At 37.0% G+C, this 20052-nt stretch overlaps 2 protein-coding genes across 2 annotated transcripts; one reads left to right on the plus strand and one right to left on the minus strand.

The window, feature by feature from the left end:
- Positions 1–335: 335 nt before the first annotated feature.
- Positions 336–7592, minus strand: LOC128243220 (cyclin-D1-binding protein 1 homolog). Its single transcript, XM_052960830.1, has 9 exons — positions 7438–7592; positions 6006–6068; positions 5259–5420; positions 4313–4406; positions 3985–4055; positions 3587–3663; positions 2484–2798; positions 1693–1739; positions 336–1132 (listed from the first exon to the last, which is right to left on the minus strand). Exons 1-9 carry the CDS (start codon positions 7511–7513, stop codon positions 1027–1029), a joined length of 1011 nt encoding a protein of 336 aa, XP_052816790.1. The 5' UTR covers positions 7514–7592; the 3' UTR covers positions 336–1026.
- On the plus strand, positions 7589–19799 carry LOC128243223 (programmed cell death protein 5-like). The gene is made up of 5 exons (XM_052960832.1): positions 7589–7736; positions 11310–11418; positions 14671–14762; positions 17694–17765; positions 18798–19799. The coding sequence occupies exons 1-5, from the start codon at positions 7671–7673 to the stop codon at positions 18837–18839; spliced, it is 381 nt and encodes a 126-aa protein (XP_052816792.1). The 5' UTR covers positions 7589–7670; the 3' UTR covers positions 18840–19799.
- Positions 19800–20052: the final 253 nt, after the last annotated feature.

The following is a 20052-nucleotide window of genomic DNA, read 5'->3' on the forward strand; positions in this document are numbered from 1 at the left end:
GATTCTGTATCAAGGGAGGCAATTTGGTTTTAAGTGGTCACAGAGTTATGGGTCTTGTGTTACACAAAAGTTTGCAATGTAATATAGTGAAGCTTCAAGTTGCAAAGCCCAAACCTTGTAATAAAAAGAAATATTTGTTGAATTTAAATATTAAAGTTTACTAAAGGCTAAATATCAGGCAACCATTATGTCAGAGTTTTGAAACTTTTCGTACAATATCCTTTTGATACTCTGATCAAATGGATGAAGTTTAAAGTTGATATTGCTGACAGTAAAAAGATTTTAAGGTAAAACATAAATACAGACAGACAGACGGACGGACGGACGGACGGACAGACAAACAAACAGCTTATTAATAAAGTCTTTAAAGCCTATCTATTGCTGGACTTATTAATCAAGTCAGGGGTGGAATTCAATATGTGACTTAAGTCATTCTTAAGGTCATACATTATTGACTTCATTCACTCTATTGGTCAGTTATCAATAACAAGTAATCTGATTAGCTACATCGTTCTTTGATCCAATATGAATTAAGACTGATATTGAATTCCAGCCCAAGACTGTCAGTGGATGCAAATATTTGTCAGTGACCAAGGGGAAAAACTGGAAAATATATAACATAAAGTAATGTGCCTTTCTTCACAAGTGTTATCAGGTATATGAATTAAAAACATGCACAAGTTTCATGCCAATACCTTTAAAGGTTTCTGATTTTTTGCTTGCTTTAAAAAAATCATTTAAGAAGCCAAAGACTAAAAGATGCCCAAGGCTATGACAGTATCTCTTTGACCTTTTCTACATCCACGAACCACAATAACAATAACTGACAACTTTAACAGAACTTCCCTGAAGGAAGCAGAGATGAGTATGCTATGATACGCTATCATGAATGACTTCATTACTTAATCTTAAGTCAAATGTTTGCTTCTTAAGTAACTGTCATCTAAGTGTTCGACAAAAACATCCATGAGTGTTTAAAGCATTGATGATATCAAAGAACAGACTATCACAGTCCCAAGGCATTGCTCATGTGCCTGTGAGGGCGGCATTCAGCTTGTTGAAGTTATGTGTGTTGGCTCGCCTCAGGAACTCCACCCACTTCTGGTCATCCTCGCCCGTCAGCTGGCTCTGCCTGGAAACATGTTCAAAATCATGTTAATGTTGACTGTTGAGGAGTACCAACTAGCACTGGAGTCATCTAGTGGAGGCATGTCATGAGAGAGTCTTGAATGCACAACTTCTAGATGAGAGGCTGACCCATGTACCACTTAACCAGTCACACTCTATACTTGTTTTAGGCATAACAATAGCAAAACAATAGATGAATGAAGCTCCTGAATTGCTCCAACTTCTTCCTATGCATATATGTATCCTATGTTTTGTTCGACACAGGCCTCAATATCATGAAGCCATGTGTCAACTGAGAACAGTAATTTAAATCTTTTACATTAAAATTGTGTATGAAATGGACAATAAAAAGAAAATAAATTAATTTCATTTCTTTTGAGTATGAATTTATCAAGGACATTTTTGGCCCAAGAATTAATTTTCTTTACAATATTGGGCAAGTATATTTATTTACAATTAACTAAAAACTTTTCATGTCATTAATATGTAAATGTGGTCGGGTTTTACACATTTTTTAAATTATGTAAAACAGTAATTAGCACATGCTGCAATATTTTTACTTACTTCAAAAATAAAATGGCTTCTTTGTTGGCTTTGACTACATCAGCAGCCTGTAAAATAAATGTCAACTATTAAAAACATGACAAATTTATGGCCAAACTTTCAGTCCCATTCCAAATGCAAAAACACAAACTTTTTTTTTTAATCTGGGCGTATGATTAAATGTTATTTGTCCCTGTAAAAATTTAGTAAAATTCCCAATTGCTGTTTTGAAAATTAAAGGAAAAAAAGAATTGTATCCTGAATTCTGTTTTTGATGGGTAATTTGATTTTTAAGAAACAAACTACATATATATAATATTGATTTATCTTTTCTGTTTATAGTTTCTATGCAAAATTGTAATTCCCAATTTTAGTCAAAATGACTTATTCAGAAAGGCCACAGCCTTATTCCCAAAATAGTGAAAAAACAACACTGGACACATGAGTGTAGAACTGTACTTAATAAACTTGAAACTTACAAATTTTGACCTAAATACAGATAAAAGTATACAACACCATATTTACAATGAGGCAGTCTTTTAAACATATATGCATTTAGGTTTGTTTTTAAAACATTTGAACGGAATTTATATGACTGAAATATGAAGTTTTGCATGCACAGTATTGCATAAGGGTCAGACCTACCGGTAAATACATGACAAGGGAAATGTGCCATGTAAACTTAAGCTGCAAGTCAACTTATGCAAAATACTAGTGGCTTTCCTCATATTTTGACATTTGTTTCACACTTAAATGAAATATATGATACATGCAGTTTTTCACACTGTCCAGAGTGTCCATCTTAATCTCACCTTCTGTGCGACAACTGAGCACCTGAGAGGCGGGTACACACAGGAGGCCAGTTCATCCACAGTTGGACTCAACCTCTCAACCAGCTCGGCGAGGTCATCAAGCTGAACCACCCCCATCTCCGTCCTGCAGTCCCCATTAGCGCTCACTGCGGATCGGGCCTTCTTTAGTAGGGATTTTGAGCACTTGATGAGGCCCAGACAGTACTGTATGACGGTCTTGTCGTTCTCTGACCAGTGCTGGTCATTCTGGGAACTGGAGTTCTCAAGCCCCAGAAATTCATCAAGACCATCGTCATCCTCTTCACAGTTCAACGCCTGAAACACATAAACATCACATTATAGATTTCACAATTACACATTCTGATGCATGTTTCCAGAGGCAGTATATAACAAATGTTATCATATGTTTCTTATATTCCTCTTGGGATTTTGGAAGATATTAATCATTGAGAGAAATCAGCAGTTTTAAAACTTAATACATGTACATGTACAAAAAGATCTAATAAGGGATTACCAATCTGAATAAAGTACAAGCTTTGATAAAAGTACTTAAAATTTCATCATCAGATAACCCCAATACACTACAACGCTACGCTTTGTTGTGTTCCATGAGGGATATGGCTAATAAAATATCTTAATCATGAATATTAAATGAGGCAGATTCATTGGTTCCGCAAGGTATCAGATCCTTCCCCATGTGAAGTATTCTGGCAAAGTCCAGAATTGAACTGGGTCCGCCTTTTCAGTACAATCATTTTTCATAGTAGACAAGACCACAAAGCCATGGAGGCTACTGACTATACATGGTTATTGAAGAATATTTAATTGTAACATGCACATTCATTGGAAGAAGAGTTGTCTACCCTGCCTCTTGCATATTTATTTAAAAACAATTTTGTCAGTCAATTGTCCCATGCAATTAATAAAGTATAACAGAATTAAGTATCATGGTTATCCAGAATGGTAGAATTTATAAGGAGTTAATTTTAATCATTTAGTCCAAATAACTATGATAGAAAGGAGCTGAAACATTTAGGTGGACTTACAACAATTATTTACTGTGAATATGAAAATACAGATCTAGAACATAAAGTAAAGCCGACCTCTGTGAGTTCCGAGTGGGCATCGTCTACCATGGGAACATGTTGATCCAACACTCGTGACACAGCAGCCTTGTTATCTGAATGAGAAACAAGTCTCCTAAAGTCAAATCGAGTTCAGTAAAGTACTGTTATAACATTTGCTTCAAACAATTTTTCTTCTAGGATTTTGGTTTATTCCTTCGCATTGTTACGGTATAATATTATACTGTTGAGTTTATACCTGGTAACAGTTAGTAACGCTTGATTGAGAAGATAACTTATAAGCTGATATTAGTCACTCTTCAGTTGGTTTCTTGGGTAAAAATAAGTACTGGAGACCTTAGTGCAAAGGCCAAGAGAGAGAGTGCAAAACCTTTATCACCCTCACCCCTAAATCATGTAAAAACCCTGGTCCCTACCCTGTGGAAGAAGATAGAACTTGTCACTGCCGTCCCACACCATGCCCGTCTGCTGGAGCTGTTCAGGACTCCTGCAGATTGATAACAAGCGTATGAATGTAGTACAAGGGGATTGACTACTTGTATTGAGAAAATTGTCTGAAAGATGTTCCATATGTGCGTGCAATCACATGATTAATAGTACAAATGTAGCTAACAAGTTAAGACAAAGACAAGTCACATTTTATCAGTCAAAATGTTCAAAACATGTCATTATTCAGAGATTGTCAACAATATACAATTTTTGGGAGAAACCAGGAGAGTACAGTGTATCCGACAGTGCATTTACCCAGTGTCCATGGTGTGAATAGTCTGTGCCAGTGTCTTCATCTCCTTAACCAACTGTTGCACTGCTTGCTTTATCTGCTTTCTCAGGGTTAAGCCTGAAAATACACGGCATTATAATACCTACCATAACAACTAGTATATTCTTGATTGTTGTTTGTTAAACACTTAATTAATTGTTACATTTTCACATAAATTGTTTTTGTTCAAGTCAGCAGCTGTTGATAGTGATTTAGTCACAATTGATTATTTAACCAAAACATTAATTAAAAAAACACCATATACAATATATAATGTGTCAGAAAGATGCATTATATTTTTCACGAATGGCATAGCCACAAATGATATATTCACTTTTGGTGTTTATGAGGTCATATATATTGCCATCTGACAAAAAACAAACCATTTTTCTTTTTATTATATGCCTTAAATTGGAATTATAAGCCATTTATTCACACTTTTTTAGAAAAACGTGCCAATTTGTATGCGCACATTATGTCATTTCAGAAATGACATCTTTGAAATTGTGTCCCAGCCTTGCGTGCACTGACATTTGATTTTGGACCGAGAGAGGGCAAAAATTTCAAAATATTTAATATCTATAACCCCCCCCCCCCCCCCTTGAGCTTTGATTTATTAAGTGGGGTCATACAGCTAGTAAAGGGAAATCTGCTACTGAAGTTTTATTGTCATACGTCAAGCAATTTTAGAGCTATTCTGAGAACAACCAGTTTAACTACCAATGAACATTTGCAATCATATAAGCCCCTTTTCTTCAAAAGAGAGCATAAAAATTGGAACAGATTATACATGTCTGAAAGGAATAGGATAATTAAGCAATTGGCACCCCTCAATACTAAAAGTTAATATGAATGCAAAGGTAGTCTACATGTAATTATCAATAGAATTTGGAGTCAACTGAACAAGAATTTGAGCATTAATTATTTTACCTGCTGTCTTGGGCAGTTTGCTGTGGATGTGGACTAAGCCTATAAGGGTTTTCTCCACCCCAGCCAGCAAGCTCTCACACTCCACATTGGAAGGTCGAGGCGACTTTGAGTAGGCCAGCGAGAGTTTGGTCGCTTCATGGGAAACTGCCTTGAATACTTTTCCTGCCAAAAAACTTTTTATGACTTGCTTTGTATCTACAATTACATATGATGAGATAGAGTAAACAATGCGGTATTACTGTAAACCCAAATCTCATCATGTAGTTTTTAATCCTTTGTGAATGTGTTTAAAATAATTTATAAAAACATTGAACTCCTATTATGAAAACTTGACTGGAAACAAGAACTTGCAATGCGTTAAGATTTGTAACAATTTAGGTGTCAGACAGTCTCAAATTCTTAATTCTAGCCACTTGTAAGAATACTAAGGCCTTAAAAAAATATGTTTGTTTCGGATAACCAAGCCCTACCTAATAAATGTCACCAACCCTTTAAATTACAAGAAAAGAAATAAAAAATAGCTAAAACTAACACACATTTTTTTAAACATCAATAATATTTGGAAAAAAAAATAAAGCTCCATAATAAAAGCAATATATATGAGTAACATTTTCAAGAAATAGTTACAAACAAAAGCATGATCTTGACATAAAGTATATTTGAAAAATAATAGTCCCTACCTACTCTACCTAATAATTTTGGGGAACAGTTATTTTTTAGGCCTAAGATATACAATGATTTGCTTACCAAGGTCACTCCAGAAAGCCTCAAACTCGAATCCTGGAGGAGTTTCAGATCTACCCTCACATTCTAAAGAGAGAAACAATTTAAAACAAAAACAAATGTGTTACACATGACATGTATGCAGAGCTATAGATTACTTTTACCTTAGGTGTGTTGTAAAGTGTATTGTACTCCTTGTTTGCATAGTAAACTGTTATAAGGAATTTTAAGTCTACTGGCACATTGAATGTCAAACATACATGTATTTAATATACACAATAGGCTGGACCGTTAAGCAGAACTAAATTGACAAAATATTGGACAGGGTCTCGTTCCCTTTCCTATTAAAACAGAATACTTGTCAAGTGAAATCACTACGTATGAGTTGCAGTGGTTAAGGGATATCTTTGATAAAGTCAAAACGTTCGAAATGACATGTCACAGCTCTCAGCTTCAACCTAAATGACATTTTTTATAAGATTTGTCACCCTTAATTTGCCTCCTTGCTAAGTCAAAAAATGTATTGATTTGGTGGGACAATCTTAAATTATTGCATAAAAAAGACTGTCGGCTTAAATTTACCCACCATTTGATAAAATCCCAAATTTCAACCACCCTTCAACAAAACAGAATTAAAGTTAAAGCCTTGAGGCAGATTGATTTCAACAGGGGTGGGTCGGTGATATTCAGTTATTTCTGAGGAAAGAGGACACCTATATCAATAGACTACCCACCTTGTAGAGCGCATCAGTAAAAACAAGCTTCCCCATCAGCTCAGTCAGGAAAGTCTGTGCTAGTGTGACTGTGGCCATGGACTTTTTAAAAGTCTTTTGCACCAGTCAATTGTAACCATGGCCCCCCAGGTCTGGGGTGTACTGGAGATACCTTTTTACCTTCAAGGTGGCCCTGCAGTGCCAGGTGAATGCTCAGTGGCTTGATGAAAAAGGCTCATTAAAGTTATAATTAATCAGTTCAACTAGCTAACATCTTATTTTACACACACTTGAACATGTATATGCCGGGAATAGCGAGGAATGGGTCTTACCTAGGGTCCCCTGGGGTGCGGGGGTATTTGGCGGGGATTTTTTTCAGCAGTTCGTCCCCACAGAGCAGGAATTTTACCTGGGCTTGGACCGAAAGCCAAAGTCCCTGCTATTTTCTGGACCTGGGGAGGCCGTGGTTACAAATGACTTGTGCATTAAAAAGGCCCGCAAATACCACAATTTTCATCCCAGGTTTCCTGACCGTCATGTTTCTTCAATCAAACTGGTAAGACTTTGTATAAATATTTCTTTGATCACAGCGGTGGAATCTGTGTTTTGATTACACAACCACATGTGCGAAGTGGTTCAGAAATAACATGAGTAATAACTTAAAATATTTAAGGAAGACCTTGTTCATAAGTGAACACGTGAAATACAAATAATGAAGCTATATTAAAATATTAACAAATTACCTTCGATTTGTTGAATGACAAGGTCAATATTTCCTATAAACGACTCCCAAATATTTCTATCATTTTTCCCTGCCATGTTTATTTCCTAATTACATCTCAGTCGATAGACGCTCTGTTGTAAAAGAAGGTGAAGCGTACACTTGACCAAGATCAGTTGTGACTGGTGTCAATTTTCATGGTAGAAGATCGATTCCTGACATAAATAATAAAACACAGTCTAAATTCCTAACAACATGGCCGACGACGACTTAGACGCTCTCCGAGCTAGAAGAATGGCAGAACTCCAGTCCCAGATGGGTGTATGCTAACACGATTGATTCTGTTAATTTAAGCATTACTTTTTCTATCAACTGGTGTTCCGTACTTAATGTATGTCACGTAGTTTTTTCAATAGAATCAAGGTTATCTAGCTGACTTATAATTCGGATAACACAACTAGTCGAATATCTCTACTTCGTATGTAAATACATGTATATATATATGTTTGGCGTAATTCAACATCATCTGAAGTGAATGCTTTATTCCTCAAAGAGTATACTTGCAATGTGCTGGCAGCACTGATAATGTACAATCTAGTGCACCTAAATGGCTGCCAACAAGTCTTTTGACGATTTTTTTACTATGGCGTTGACGTCCACTACTAAAAGTAGCGAACAGTCTTTGTGCAGAGAATCTTTGTGGTCACAATTTCGAAATGATCAATTCAAATTTCTACCAAAATATTATTGCCTAGGCCTAAAAAAAAAATACATTTGGTTCAGATTACCCGATCCTACCTACGGAATAGGCGCCGACCCTACCGTTTTTATAGTCAGTTTTAAAAAAAAAAATTGAAAAACTAAAAAAAAAAAAAAAAAATTTCGTTTTTTTTTTAATTGCTTTTCAATATGTAGTTAAAACCTTAAACGCTTATACAGAATATAGCTTTAACACCATTCTCCAATGATGAAAATGATATTCTTATATAAAGCCTAATAAAAAAAATAAATAAAAAGCCTACCTACCCTACCTATTTTTGAAAAGGATGTAACCCTAACCAAACAAAATTTTTTTTTAGGCCCTATTAAACACATATTTATTTAAATGTCGTTGTCAGTTATGCCAAAAACATTTTCAGATATCATAAAACTCTTACATGTGTCGATTGTTTATCAAGTATCCCGATATCTGTAAATCTGGGACAAATCTGACAGGTTATGTACATGAATAAAAGGGTATTCGTGACCCAGACTATATTTATGTAAAAATAACGACTCTAATGTAAAATTCAATCCAGTTTAGATCACTGTCAGGTATATATAGAACAATTTTGGCAGTGCTCCAGCTAAGCATGATTAGCGTGGCGGGGCGCCCCGCTGCCATTTTATGGCGCCCTGCTGCCTTTTCAAACGCCCCGCTGTGCCCTTTTCATTGACAGAGCCGCCTTTGATGATAAATAAAACAAATAAATGGCCCATTTGTGTCATCAAAGCAACATTGACCTTGCTGAAATTTTAACACATTGTAAATCTGTAATTCAGCGAGTATTTGGCCACTGTCCCATTAGTCAAAACATCGCAATTAGCCATAGGGTAATCCCCTAATCCGATAATTGGGCCGTGTCATCCAATTACCAAAACATCGCCGGTAGGCAGAGCTATTGAAAGTTAACCAATCAGAATGTACATTGAGAAGAATCTGATAATATGATATACGTTCATTAAAATGAGATAGAAAAGGCGACATAATTATGAAAAATTGTGTCAAGCATTGATGAAGTTAAAAAGTAATTGATATATATGTATTGAACAAACAATGCCAGACATTTTAAACATTGTTGCTTTTGAAGCAGACGGTCATAGCCATATCGGGCCATCGACAAGGTGTAACTAAGAAAACCAATAACATGACGTATCACCAAATATTTAATTGGTTTTAGTGAAATGTTCATGATAAAAAATTGATTTGTAAACACAAAAAAATATTATTATTATTATTTTGCTTTTTGTAGAGTTTTAATACTTACAGTATTTTTTTCTCCTGTTTACGATGTCAAAAAAATCGGCGAGATCGCCATTTTGTCAGAACAATTTTCCGAGTTAATTTCTCAACCTCTCATTATGTATTGGTAAAGTTTTCATCAAGGACAGTGATTTAAATGTCATTTGGTTCTTAAATGTCAGCATATATTTAAAATTATTTAGCCAGAGACAAGTAAATAACAGCATAGCTGAATGTGACATTCATACCCTATCCCGAACATACCAAAATAAGATTTGTCCCCCTACTATATTGACAGTTAATTAATTAGTCATTTTGATTGTTTCAAATCCTTAGCTGTCTTGGTTTTTGTTTCATTTTTAGATGCTATTTGGAGATAAACTATGTGACATTGACAAATACACTTTTGCTGAGCCAAAAATTATACATTATTTTATGAACATTTTATATAGTTATAGCAATCAATTTGAATGTGAATATAAACTGAGGTGTGTGGTATGGCATAGTTTTCCCACTTCTCCCTAAATTGACTGAAGGGAGAAGTCACTTCTCCCAAAATGTTCAGCCTAGTGAGAGCCCTGAAAAACAATAAAAACAAGCTTGTGTTGTGTGTGCTAGTGTAGACCTAGTGGTTGGCTTAAATTTGTGTATAAAGATTGATTGACCTGTGTACATGATTTTATGTAGAATCGAGTTTTCACCTTTTATTTAGATTACCGTTCGTTTATGTATATAATTTTATAATCATTCATAACAGTGATGTTGAAAGAGTTCCGCATTGATATGCCAGAGATTAAACTACGAATAAAGCATGATTTGTTACTTCTATTTAAATCACATAGTCTTCGTACCTCATATTCACAAATTAAATCAATATGACCATGTCAAATACAATAAATTATTAGATTTTAAATTCACTTCTTAAAATAATATTTTATCGACAAAACTGCAACACAACGTATGTGTGATTTAAATTTAGTGGACTTTACACTTTAAAAGTGATTTTCACAACTAGGTAAAATATCAGATTTGACAGGTGACAGGAAATAAGCAGACGATCGTCGTGATATGCGAACAGGCTTAAAAATCGATGACTGTAATCTGTAGTTTAAAAAACAAGTACAACAAGATAATAAACTGGTTCCATGCAGAAATCTGGTTTCCATGAAAACCATTAGGAAAAACTTTGAAAATCTTCCTTACAGAAGAAAATAGCCCGTTATCAAAATAATTTCACAGAAAATTGAAATGATCCTTAGGAGACCATGTATCAAATTCCTTCACCCAGTTGTTTCATTTGTGGCAAGCAGCTTTTGGGTTGGCGGCATCCAGTATGTTGTCCGATCAATAACTTTAGTTTAGAACCCTTTGTCCAATCAACATCAAATTTGGTCATAATGTGTATTGGACAAGTTTCATACACAGCCATATTGCTATTGTCATTCAAAAGTGATCTTCCGTTAATTATAGAAATTACCAAAGATGGGTCTTATCCTCAATTACTTAAAAAGTCATATCTTTTTTAAATATAAAAATAGTTTTTGGCTTTTAATTACAACAGAAATTACCTAAAATTGGTCTTGTTTGATCAATACTTAAAGAAGCATTTGTCCAATCATCACCAAACGTGGTCAGAATGTGTATGGGCATAATACCTTGCATTAGTTTGAGAACTAGTTAAATTGCTGTAGTCACCAAAGAGAAATGCCCTTTTATATAATTATAGAAATGATTAGAGCACCATTAAGTTCAAATCAAGTGAGTGTTGTAGGGCTTGGCCCTCTTCTTTTGGTGTTGTAATTCACTAATTGTTTAATGGATAGCACAGATGGTTCATAGCAGAATAATTGACATACATTTACTTTATTAAGTGTACTTTGTGTTGCTTTCAGGGAGGCCCTGGCGGGGGTGACAAGGATCAGGAAGAGAAGGCTCGTCAGATGGAAGAGATGAAACATGGCATCCTCAGTCAGGTCCTAGACCAATCTGCCAGGACGAGATGTGAGTTGGTGATGCATTAAGGCTTGTTATAAATTCAATGATGTAATCTCATCCTGCTTTGATTGGCCAATTGGTCTGGTAAAATTTTGCCAATTCCACATATGTTTTATACCAGGGCTTTTTCACCTTCTTTGCTAGGGGCCGAAATGAGGCTACTTCACAATTGGGAAAAATGGCATATTTTCCCAATTTTCAGATATTTTTTTCATTATGTCTCCCCCTCTCTGGGGGAGACATATTGTTTTTGCCCTGTCCGTCAGTCCGGTAGTCCGTCAGTCCGTCCGTACGTCACACTTCGTTTCCGATCGATAACTGGAAAACCGCATGACCTAGGATCACCAAACTTGGTAGGGAGGTTGGTCTTGAGGTGTAGAGGATCCCTATTGTTTTTGGGGTCACTAGGTCAAAGGTCAAGGTCGCGGCGACCCCCAATATAAAAAACATTTCTGCTCAAAATCTTGAGAACGGTTTGACCTAGGTTCACCAAACTTGGTAGGGAGGTTGGTCATAAGGTGTAGAAGATCCCTATTGTTTTTGGGGTCACTAGGTCAAAGGTCAAGGTCGCGGCGACCCCCAATGTAAAAAACATTTCCGCTCAATATCTTGAGAATGGTTTGACCTAGGTTCACCAAACTTGGTAGGGAGGTTGATCATGAGGTTTAGAAAACTCCTATATTTTGGGGGGTCACAAGGTCAAAGGTCAACGTCGCTGTGACCTCTAATGTAAAAAAATATTTCCGTGCAATATCAGGAGAATGCTTTGATCTAGGTTCACCAAACTTTGAAGTGAGGTTGGTCATGATGTCTAGATGATCCCAATTGTTTTGGGGGTAACAAGGTCAATAGTCAAGGTCGTGGTGACCTTCCATGTAAAAATCATTTGCGTGTAATATCTTTATGTCTCCCCCATTCATGGGGAGACATATTGTTTTTGCCCTGTCCGTCAGTCAGTCCATCAGTCTGTCAGTCAGTCAGTCAGTACGTCACACTTCGTTTCCGCCCAATAACTATAGAACTCTTAGACCCAGGAACTTCATACTTGGTATGCTAGTTGGTCATGACTAGTAGATGACCCCTATTGAATTTGGGGTCACTAGGTCAAAGATCAGGGTCAACGTGACCTTGAGGTGAAGAAACGGTTTCCACTCAATAACTAAAGATCCTTTGGGTCCAGGAACTTCATACTTGGTATGCTAGTTGTTCATGACTATTAGATGACTCCTATTGATTTTGAGATCAAAAGGTCAAAGGTCAAGGTTACCTTCAGGTAAAAAATGTTATGTTGGCAGTGACCTTAAGCTTAAAAATGGTTTCTGCTCAATAACTAAAGAAAGCTTGTACCCAGGAACTTCATAGTTGTTCATGACTAGTAGATGACTCCTTTTGATTTTGAGATCAGTAGGTCAATGGTCAAGGTCACCGTGACCTTGAGGTGAAGAAACTGTTTCCGCTCAATAACTAGCGAACGCTTGCAACCAGGAATTTCATACTTGGTATGCTAGTTGGTCATGACTAGAAGATGACCCATATTGATTTTGAGATCACTAGGTCAAAGGTCAAGGTTGCCATGACCTTGAAGTGAAGAAAAAGTTTCCGCTCAATAACTAAAGATCCTTTGGTTTCAGGAACTTCATACTTGGTAAGCTAGTTGTTCATGACTAGAAGATGACCCCTATTGATTTTCAGATCAAAAGGTCAAAGGTCAAGGTTACCTTCAGGTAAAAAATGATACGTTGGCGGTGACCTTAAGCTTAAAAATGGTTTCTGCTCAATAACTTAAGAACGCTTGTACCCAGGAACTTCATTCTTGGTACGCTAGTCGGTCATGACTAGTAGATGACCCCTATTGATTTTGAGATCAGTAGGTCAAAGGTCAAGGTTGCCATGACCTTGAGTTGAAGAAATGGTTACCGCTCAGTAACTAAAGAACACTTGCACCCAAGAACTTAATACTTGGTATGCAAGTTGGTTATGTAGATGATCCCTATTGATGTTGTGATCAGTAGGTAAAAGGTCATGGTCACGATGACTGTGAGCTGAAAAATGGTTTCCGATCAATAATTGAATAACGCTTGCGCCCAGGAACTTCATACAATGCAAACTTCGTTTACATTTTCCATGATTAATCAACAACACTTTCTTCTCTTCACTATTTAATATAATCGAATAAACCAAACTTCACTGTTGGTTTGTCTCCAGTCCAAAGTTACAAATTTCATGTCCATCATTTATTTTTTCTCAGCTACGACCACACAATAGGGGAGACAAGCGCTTTTTCAAAAAAGCAATCTCTAGTTCCCAGATATTTTTCCCAAAAAGGAAGATCTTACTTCAAAAATTTACAATAAAAATGTATTCTGTTTGAGCACATTTTTTCTTTTTATCTTTTAAGTTAACATAAGAAGAATGCTGTATAATTTAAGCATTTTTCGAGGACCAATTAGTCCATATATTGTTATCAATTCTTTCCTTCGATTAAGAATCAACTCTATGAAGATCAAAACTAATCTCTCTCCCTCTCTTGTCATTGTGTCATGTTAAAAAAGAGAAGTCAAAGACATGATTTCTCCCCCAATAAGATCTGCATGTGTATCAATTGGAAGTCCATACATTTTAGACCTTTCAAGCTTGACCCTGTCGAGTGTTTGTACACATTTCATATTAAAAAGGTCATAATTGAAAAAAATCAGCTAGAAGTAGACTCACATGTAAGATATGAGCCTGTTTTTTGCAATATGAGTTCAATGTTTCATATGGATACCTTGACCAGTGTTTAAAAGGTGTCTTCAATCCTCATATGTTGAATTTCCCATTTTTGAGGCATTTACGCACTCAAATTTCCCAATTTGCAGAATTTCACGCGTTTAAATTTCCCAAAATGAAAAGGCTAGGCCTCTTCACAATTTTTGGTGAAAAAGCCCTGTATACTAACAGATTTTAAGTTTATTTCTACAATATTTATAGAAAATAAATATTTGGTCTGGTCTTTGGTTTCTTATTTTTAGCTTGTCTTGTTTTTGTTTCCAAATTGTAAACCTTGACCATAACTCAAAAAACTGTTCAAGATATTTAACTGAAACTTGATACACATGTTGCCAAGTACATGTACATTTAACGCATGTACTGCTAGGCCATACCTCTGGCTACCTCTGAGTTATACCAATTTTTGAATGATCACTCCATGGCACTTTTGTTATACATTATGCTACCTTTAAAATTGTTTAAACTATTTTTTCTTTCTTGTATGACTAGTGAACACTATAGCAGTGGCTAAGCCAGAGAAGGCCAAGATGATTGAAGGCATGTTGATACAGATGGCTCGGAGCGGACAGATACAGGGAAAGGTTAGTTGGCTCGACGTCTTACAAATGGCCGGGGATTATGTGCTATATTTAAATTTAGATGTACACTTTTATATACTCTTCAAGGAAATAAAAGATCTATCTATGTCATGATTGGCTTCAAAACATGTACATACATGCAAATGGACAAGTGGAACTAAAGTGTGAGAATGGAGTAACCAATCTACCAAGGTTTTATATATATTGTTCTTTACTGGTATTGCCCTCCAACAGTAGGACTGGCGACAAGTTGTTCTTTACTGGTATTGCCCTCCAACAGTAGGACTGGCGACAAGTTGTTCTTTACTGGTATTGCCCTCCAACAGTAGGACTGGCGACAAGTTGTTCTTTACTGGTATTGCCCTCCAACAGTAGGACTGGCGACAAGTTGTTCTTTACTGGTATTGCCCTCCAACAGTAGGACTGGCGACAAGTTGTTCTTTACTGGTATTGCCCTCCAACAGTAGGACTGGCGACAAGTTGTTCTTTACTGGTATCGCCCTCCAACAGTAGGACTGGCGACAAGTTGTTCTTTACTGGTATCGCCCTCCAACAGTAGGACTGGCGACAAGTTGTTCTTTACTGGTATCGCCCTCCAACAGTAGGACTGGCGTCAAGTTGTTCTTTACTGGTATCGCCCTCCAACAGTAGGACTGGCAACAAGTTGTTCTTTACTGGTATCGCCCTCCAACAGTAGGACTGGCGACAAGTTGTTCTTTACTGGTATCGCTCTCCAACAGTAGGACTGGCGACAAGTTGTTCTTTACTGGTATTGCCCTCCAACAGTAGGACTGGCGACAAGTTGTTCTTTACTGGTATCGCCCTCCAACAGTAGGACTGGCGACAAGTTGTTCTTTACTGGTATCGCCCTCCAACAGTAGGACTGGCGACAAGTTGTTCTTTACTGGTATTGCCCTCCAACAGTAGGACTAGCGACAAGTTGTTCTTTACTGGTATCGCCCTCCAACAGTAGGACTGGCGACAAGTTGTTCTTTACTGGTATTGCCCTCCAACAGTAGGACTAGCGACAAGTTGTTCTTTACTGGTATCGCCCTCCAACAGTAGGACTGGCGACAAGTTGTTCTTTACTGGTATCGCCCTCCAACAGTAGGACTGGCGACAAGTTGTTCTTTACTGGTATCGCTCTCCAACAGTAGGACTGGCGACAAGTTGTTCTTTACTGGTATCGCCCTCCAACAGTAGGACTGGCGACAAGTTGTTCTTTACTGGTATCGCCCTCCAACAGTAGGACTGGCGACAAGTTGTTCTTTACTGGTATCGCCCTCCAACAGTAGGACTGGCGACAAGTTGTTCTTTACTGGTATCGCCCTCCAACAGTAGGACTGGCGACAAGTTGTTCTTTACTGGTATCGCCCTCCAACAGTAGGACTGGCGACAAGTTGTTCTTTACTTGTATCGCCCTCCAACAGTAGGACTGGCGACAAGTTGTTCTTTACTGGTATCGCCCTCCAACAGTAGGACTGGCGACAAGTTGTTCTTTACTGGTATTGCCCTCCAACAGTAGGACTGGCGACAAGTTGTTCTTTACTGGTATCGCCCTCCAACAGTAGGACTGGCGACAAGTTGTTCTTTACTGGTATCGCCCTCCAACAGTAGGACTGGCGACAAGTTGTTCTTTACTTGTATCGCCCTCCAACAGTAGGACTGGCGACAAGTTGTTCTTTACTGGTATCGCTCTCCAACAGTAGGACTGGCGACAAGTTGTTCTTTACTGGTATCGCCCTCCAACAGTAGGACTGGCGACAAGTTGTTCTTTACTGGTATCGCCCTCCAACAGTAGGACTGGCGACAAGTTGTTCTTTACTGGTATCGCCCTCCAACAGTAGGACTGGCGACAAGTTGTTCTTTACTGGTATCGCCCTCCAACAGTAGGACTGGCGACAAGTTGTTCTTTACTGGTATCGCCCTCCAACAGTAGGACTGGCGACAAGTTGTTCTTTACTGGTATCGCCCTCCAACAGTAGGACTGGCGACAAGTTGTTCTTTACTGGTATCGCCCTCCAACAGTAGGACTGGCGACAAGTTGTTCTTTACTGGTATCGCCCTCCAACAGTAGGACTGGCGACAAGTTGTTCTTTACTGGTATTGCCCTCCAACAGTAGGACTGGCGACAAGTTGTTCTTTACTTGTATCGCCCTCCAACAGTAGGACTGGCGACAAGTTGTTCTTTACTGGTATTGCCCTCCAACAGTAGGACTGGCGACAAGTTGTTCTTTACTGGTATCGCCCTCCAACAGTAGGACTGGCGACAAGTTGTTCTTTACTGGTATTGCCCTCCAACAGTAGGACTGGCGACAAGTTGTTCTTTACTGGTATCGCCCTCCAACAGTAGGACTGGCGACAAGTTGTTCTTTACTGGTATTGCCCTCCAACAGTAGGACTGGCGACAAGTTGTTCTTTACTGGTATCGCCCTCCAACAGTAGGACTGGCGACAAGTTGTTCTTTACTGGTATTGCCCTCCAACAGTAGGACTGGCGACAAGTTGTTCTTTACTGGTATCGCCCTCCAACAGTAGGACTGGCGACAAGTTGTTCTTTACTGGTATTGCCCTCCAACAGTAGGACTGGCGACAAGTTGTTCTTTACTGGTATTGCCCTCCAACAGTAGGACTGGCGACAAGTTGTTCTTTACTGGTATCGCCCTCCAACAGTAGGACTGGCGACAAGTTGTTCTTTACTGGTATCGCCCTCCAACAGTAGGACTGGCGACAAATTTACTTTCTCTAATATATGCATGTTTTAATGAACATTTTTAATATGACAAGGAAATTATTGATTTAAAAGCTCTAATTATGTTATATTCATTTAGACAATTATTGCTTAACTGCTCAAAATACATAAGGCTGTGGATTTTTGTGATGTACTGGGTATGTAAGCGAGGTTTGTAAAAGTTTGTATCGTTATTTTTTACAGATAGATGAAACTCAACTCAAGGGACTTTTAGCACAAGTGAATGAAAGAACAAAAAAGACTACGACTGTGAAGGTGAGAAAACATGGTTATATTGGTATTAAATGTAACCTTTATTAAGAATGAAGTTATTTGAGACACACAAACCTGGGAACTCAAGCCCAACTTATATGTGTACGACCATATCAATAAAGATCTTAATATAAAGTCAATCTTAGTCATAAATTGAAATTTATTTTAGTGTCATATTATAGTTATTTTGCTGCATATTTATGAATTTAAACTACCGGAAGTATTTAAAGTACTAAATGATAACACAAAGTTGAGGAAATAAAGAGACACAAAGTTGAAGAAAACAAAAAGATTTTGTTACAACTTGTGACATTTATACAGGTAAAAGATTATGTAAATTGAAGATATGCAAATAATTTAATGGCACTGACCCCAGGCGACTACTTTGAATTACTCTTGAACATTTGTGATATTTAACAGAAGTATAACAGATTGTTGCACCTTAAGCATCCAAGTATGAGTATGTATGAGTATGTCCAAGTAAGTCTGAGTATGTCGTAGTATGTCTGAGAATGTCCATGTTTGTCCGAGTATGTCCAAGTATGTCTGAATATGTCTGATCACGTCCGAGTATGTCTGAGTATGTCCCAGAATGTCTGATCACGTCCGAGTATGTCCGAGTATGTCCAAGTATCAGTGGTTGAAATAAGCATAAGCCCACAAGCCCTGCACTGGTAAAATACTTTCTGGACATGCTCAATTTCTTCATTTTACATAGCTGGGCCTTTTCAAAAATTTGATGCCAAGTAATAATATAAGAATTTGAGCTTGTTCATATAAAAGTCTAATTTTGATGACTGAAATATGTCCAAGTATGTCTAAGTATATCGAGTATTTCTTCAATTTTCTGTTTTAAAACATCCATATTGTCTTTGTTCTCATTATCACGTGTTCAAAGATTAGGAATAACTTAAAATAAAATGCTTCACATAACATTCTTCATGTTTTTCACCCTACGTCAAATTTCAAAAATCATTCCTTTTATCTAAAACTTGTTAATGAAACGAATGTTTTGGATTTGTTTTATTTTTACAGTTTGACAGAAGAAGAGCGGCATTAGATAGTGATTCCGACTGACACGGCTCACCTCATAGATTTTTACATGGTCACGCTTCTGTATAGGAACATTCTTTTTATTGTGATATATGAGAGTGTAAACTGTAGAATGTTATGTTAGGATATTGGTGTAGGAGAGCCGTATAACAACAATGACGGAGATGAAGAAACATCAACCAAAGAAAGTCCAATAAATATTTTAAGCATCCATTGAATGTGGAGGATATGTTTTAGAAAAAAAACACTGTGAAGTGATGAGAGCAAAGAATATCAGGATTAAGTGTGGGTTTTTATTTGTTTAGAGAATGTTTAGATTAATAATTAGGGTATATATTGCTTACCGTCTTCCAGTTGTCAATCAAACAATCACTTGAACAGTTATAGGATTAAATTTTGTTAATAAGTAATAGCACATGGTTAATCTTAAACTTAGTCTGTCTTTATAACTTGTTCTGCAATCTGTCACTTAGGCTCATCTTTTAAAATGACTTTTGTTGAGGTTATGTTAAAGCATTTGTATCGTATTATTGTCATTGTTCTGCAAAAACGTCAATGTTGACAACAACCTGAAAGCCTGTACAAAAATTCATAGGAGAATGTATATGCATGTTTCTAATGTGTAGCAAGTATCACTCTGGTTTATTTATATACAAGTACATCATAGTTGTTCAGTTATCTCCCTTTATAAGTGAGGAAAATGGACAAACATTTGCAGCCGCTTGAGATTCCCTTAAATCTATTTTTGCCATGCAAAAGTGCTTATAGAAATATTTTATTGAGTAGTACAAGTTATATTTCTGACCACAATGGAATGATTTGGCTTAACACCCAATCGAACATATGTCATTTATTGAAATCCTCCATGGAATGACCTTGGCACTATTGTTTTACGCCACTGCTTTTGAGTGTTCATATCGGTTGTCAAACCTTTTTTTGTATTTCCTATGTTTGCATATATAAAGTTCTAAAATTTCTAAAACATGATTGTGTTGTTGTTTTTTATAAATGTTTCCAAAGAAATGCATATAGTCAAGCTGACTTTAAAGTCAGCATTGCAGCATTGAAAGATGTGTTGTTTATAACATTTGTGTTCCAAGTCCAAAGGTTAAGGTCACACGTAGAGGTCAATGCCAGCCACTACGGATTTCAATGGAATTGTTTGGTGTCAAACACAAATTGTTACCATAAAACTAAAAATAATTGACTGTATATCTTTCAAATTTGATAGAATTAA

Source organism: Mya arenaria, chromosome 8 (assembly GCF_026914265.1).
Source record: "Mya arenaria isolate MELC-2E11 chromosome 8, ASM2691426v1".
Taxonomy (NCBI): domain Eukaryota; kingdom Metazoa; phylum Mollusca; class Bivalvia; order Myida; family Myidae; genus Mya; species Mya arenaria.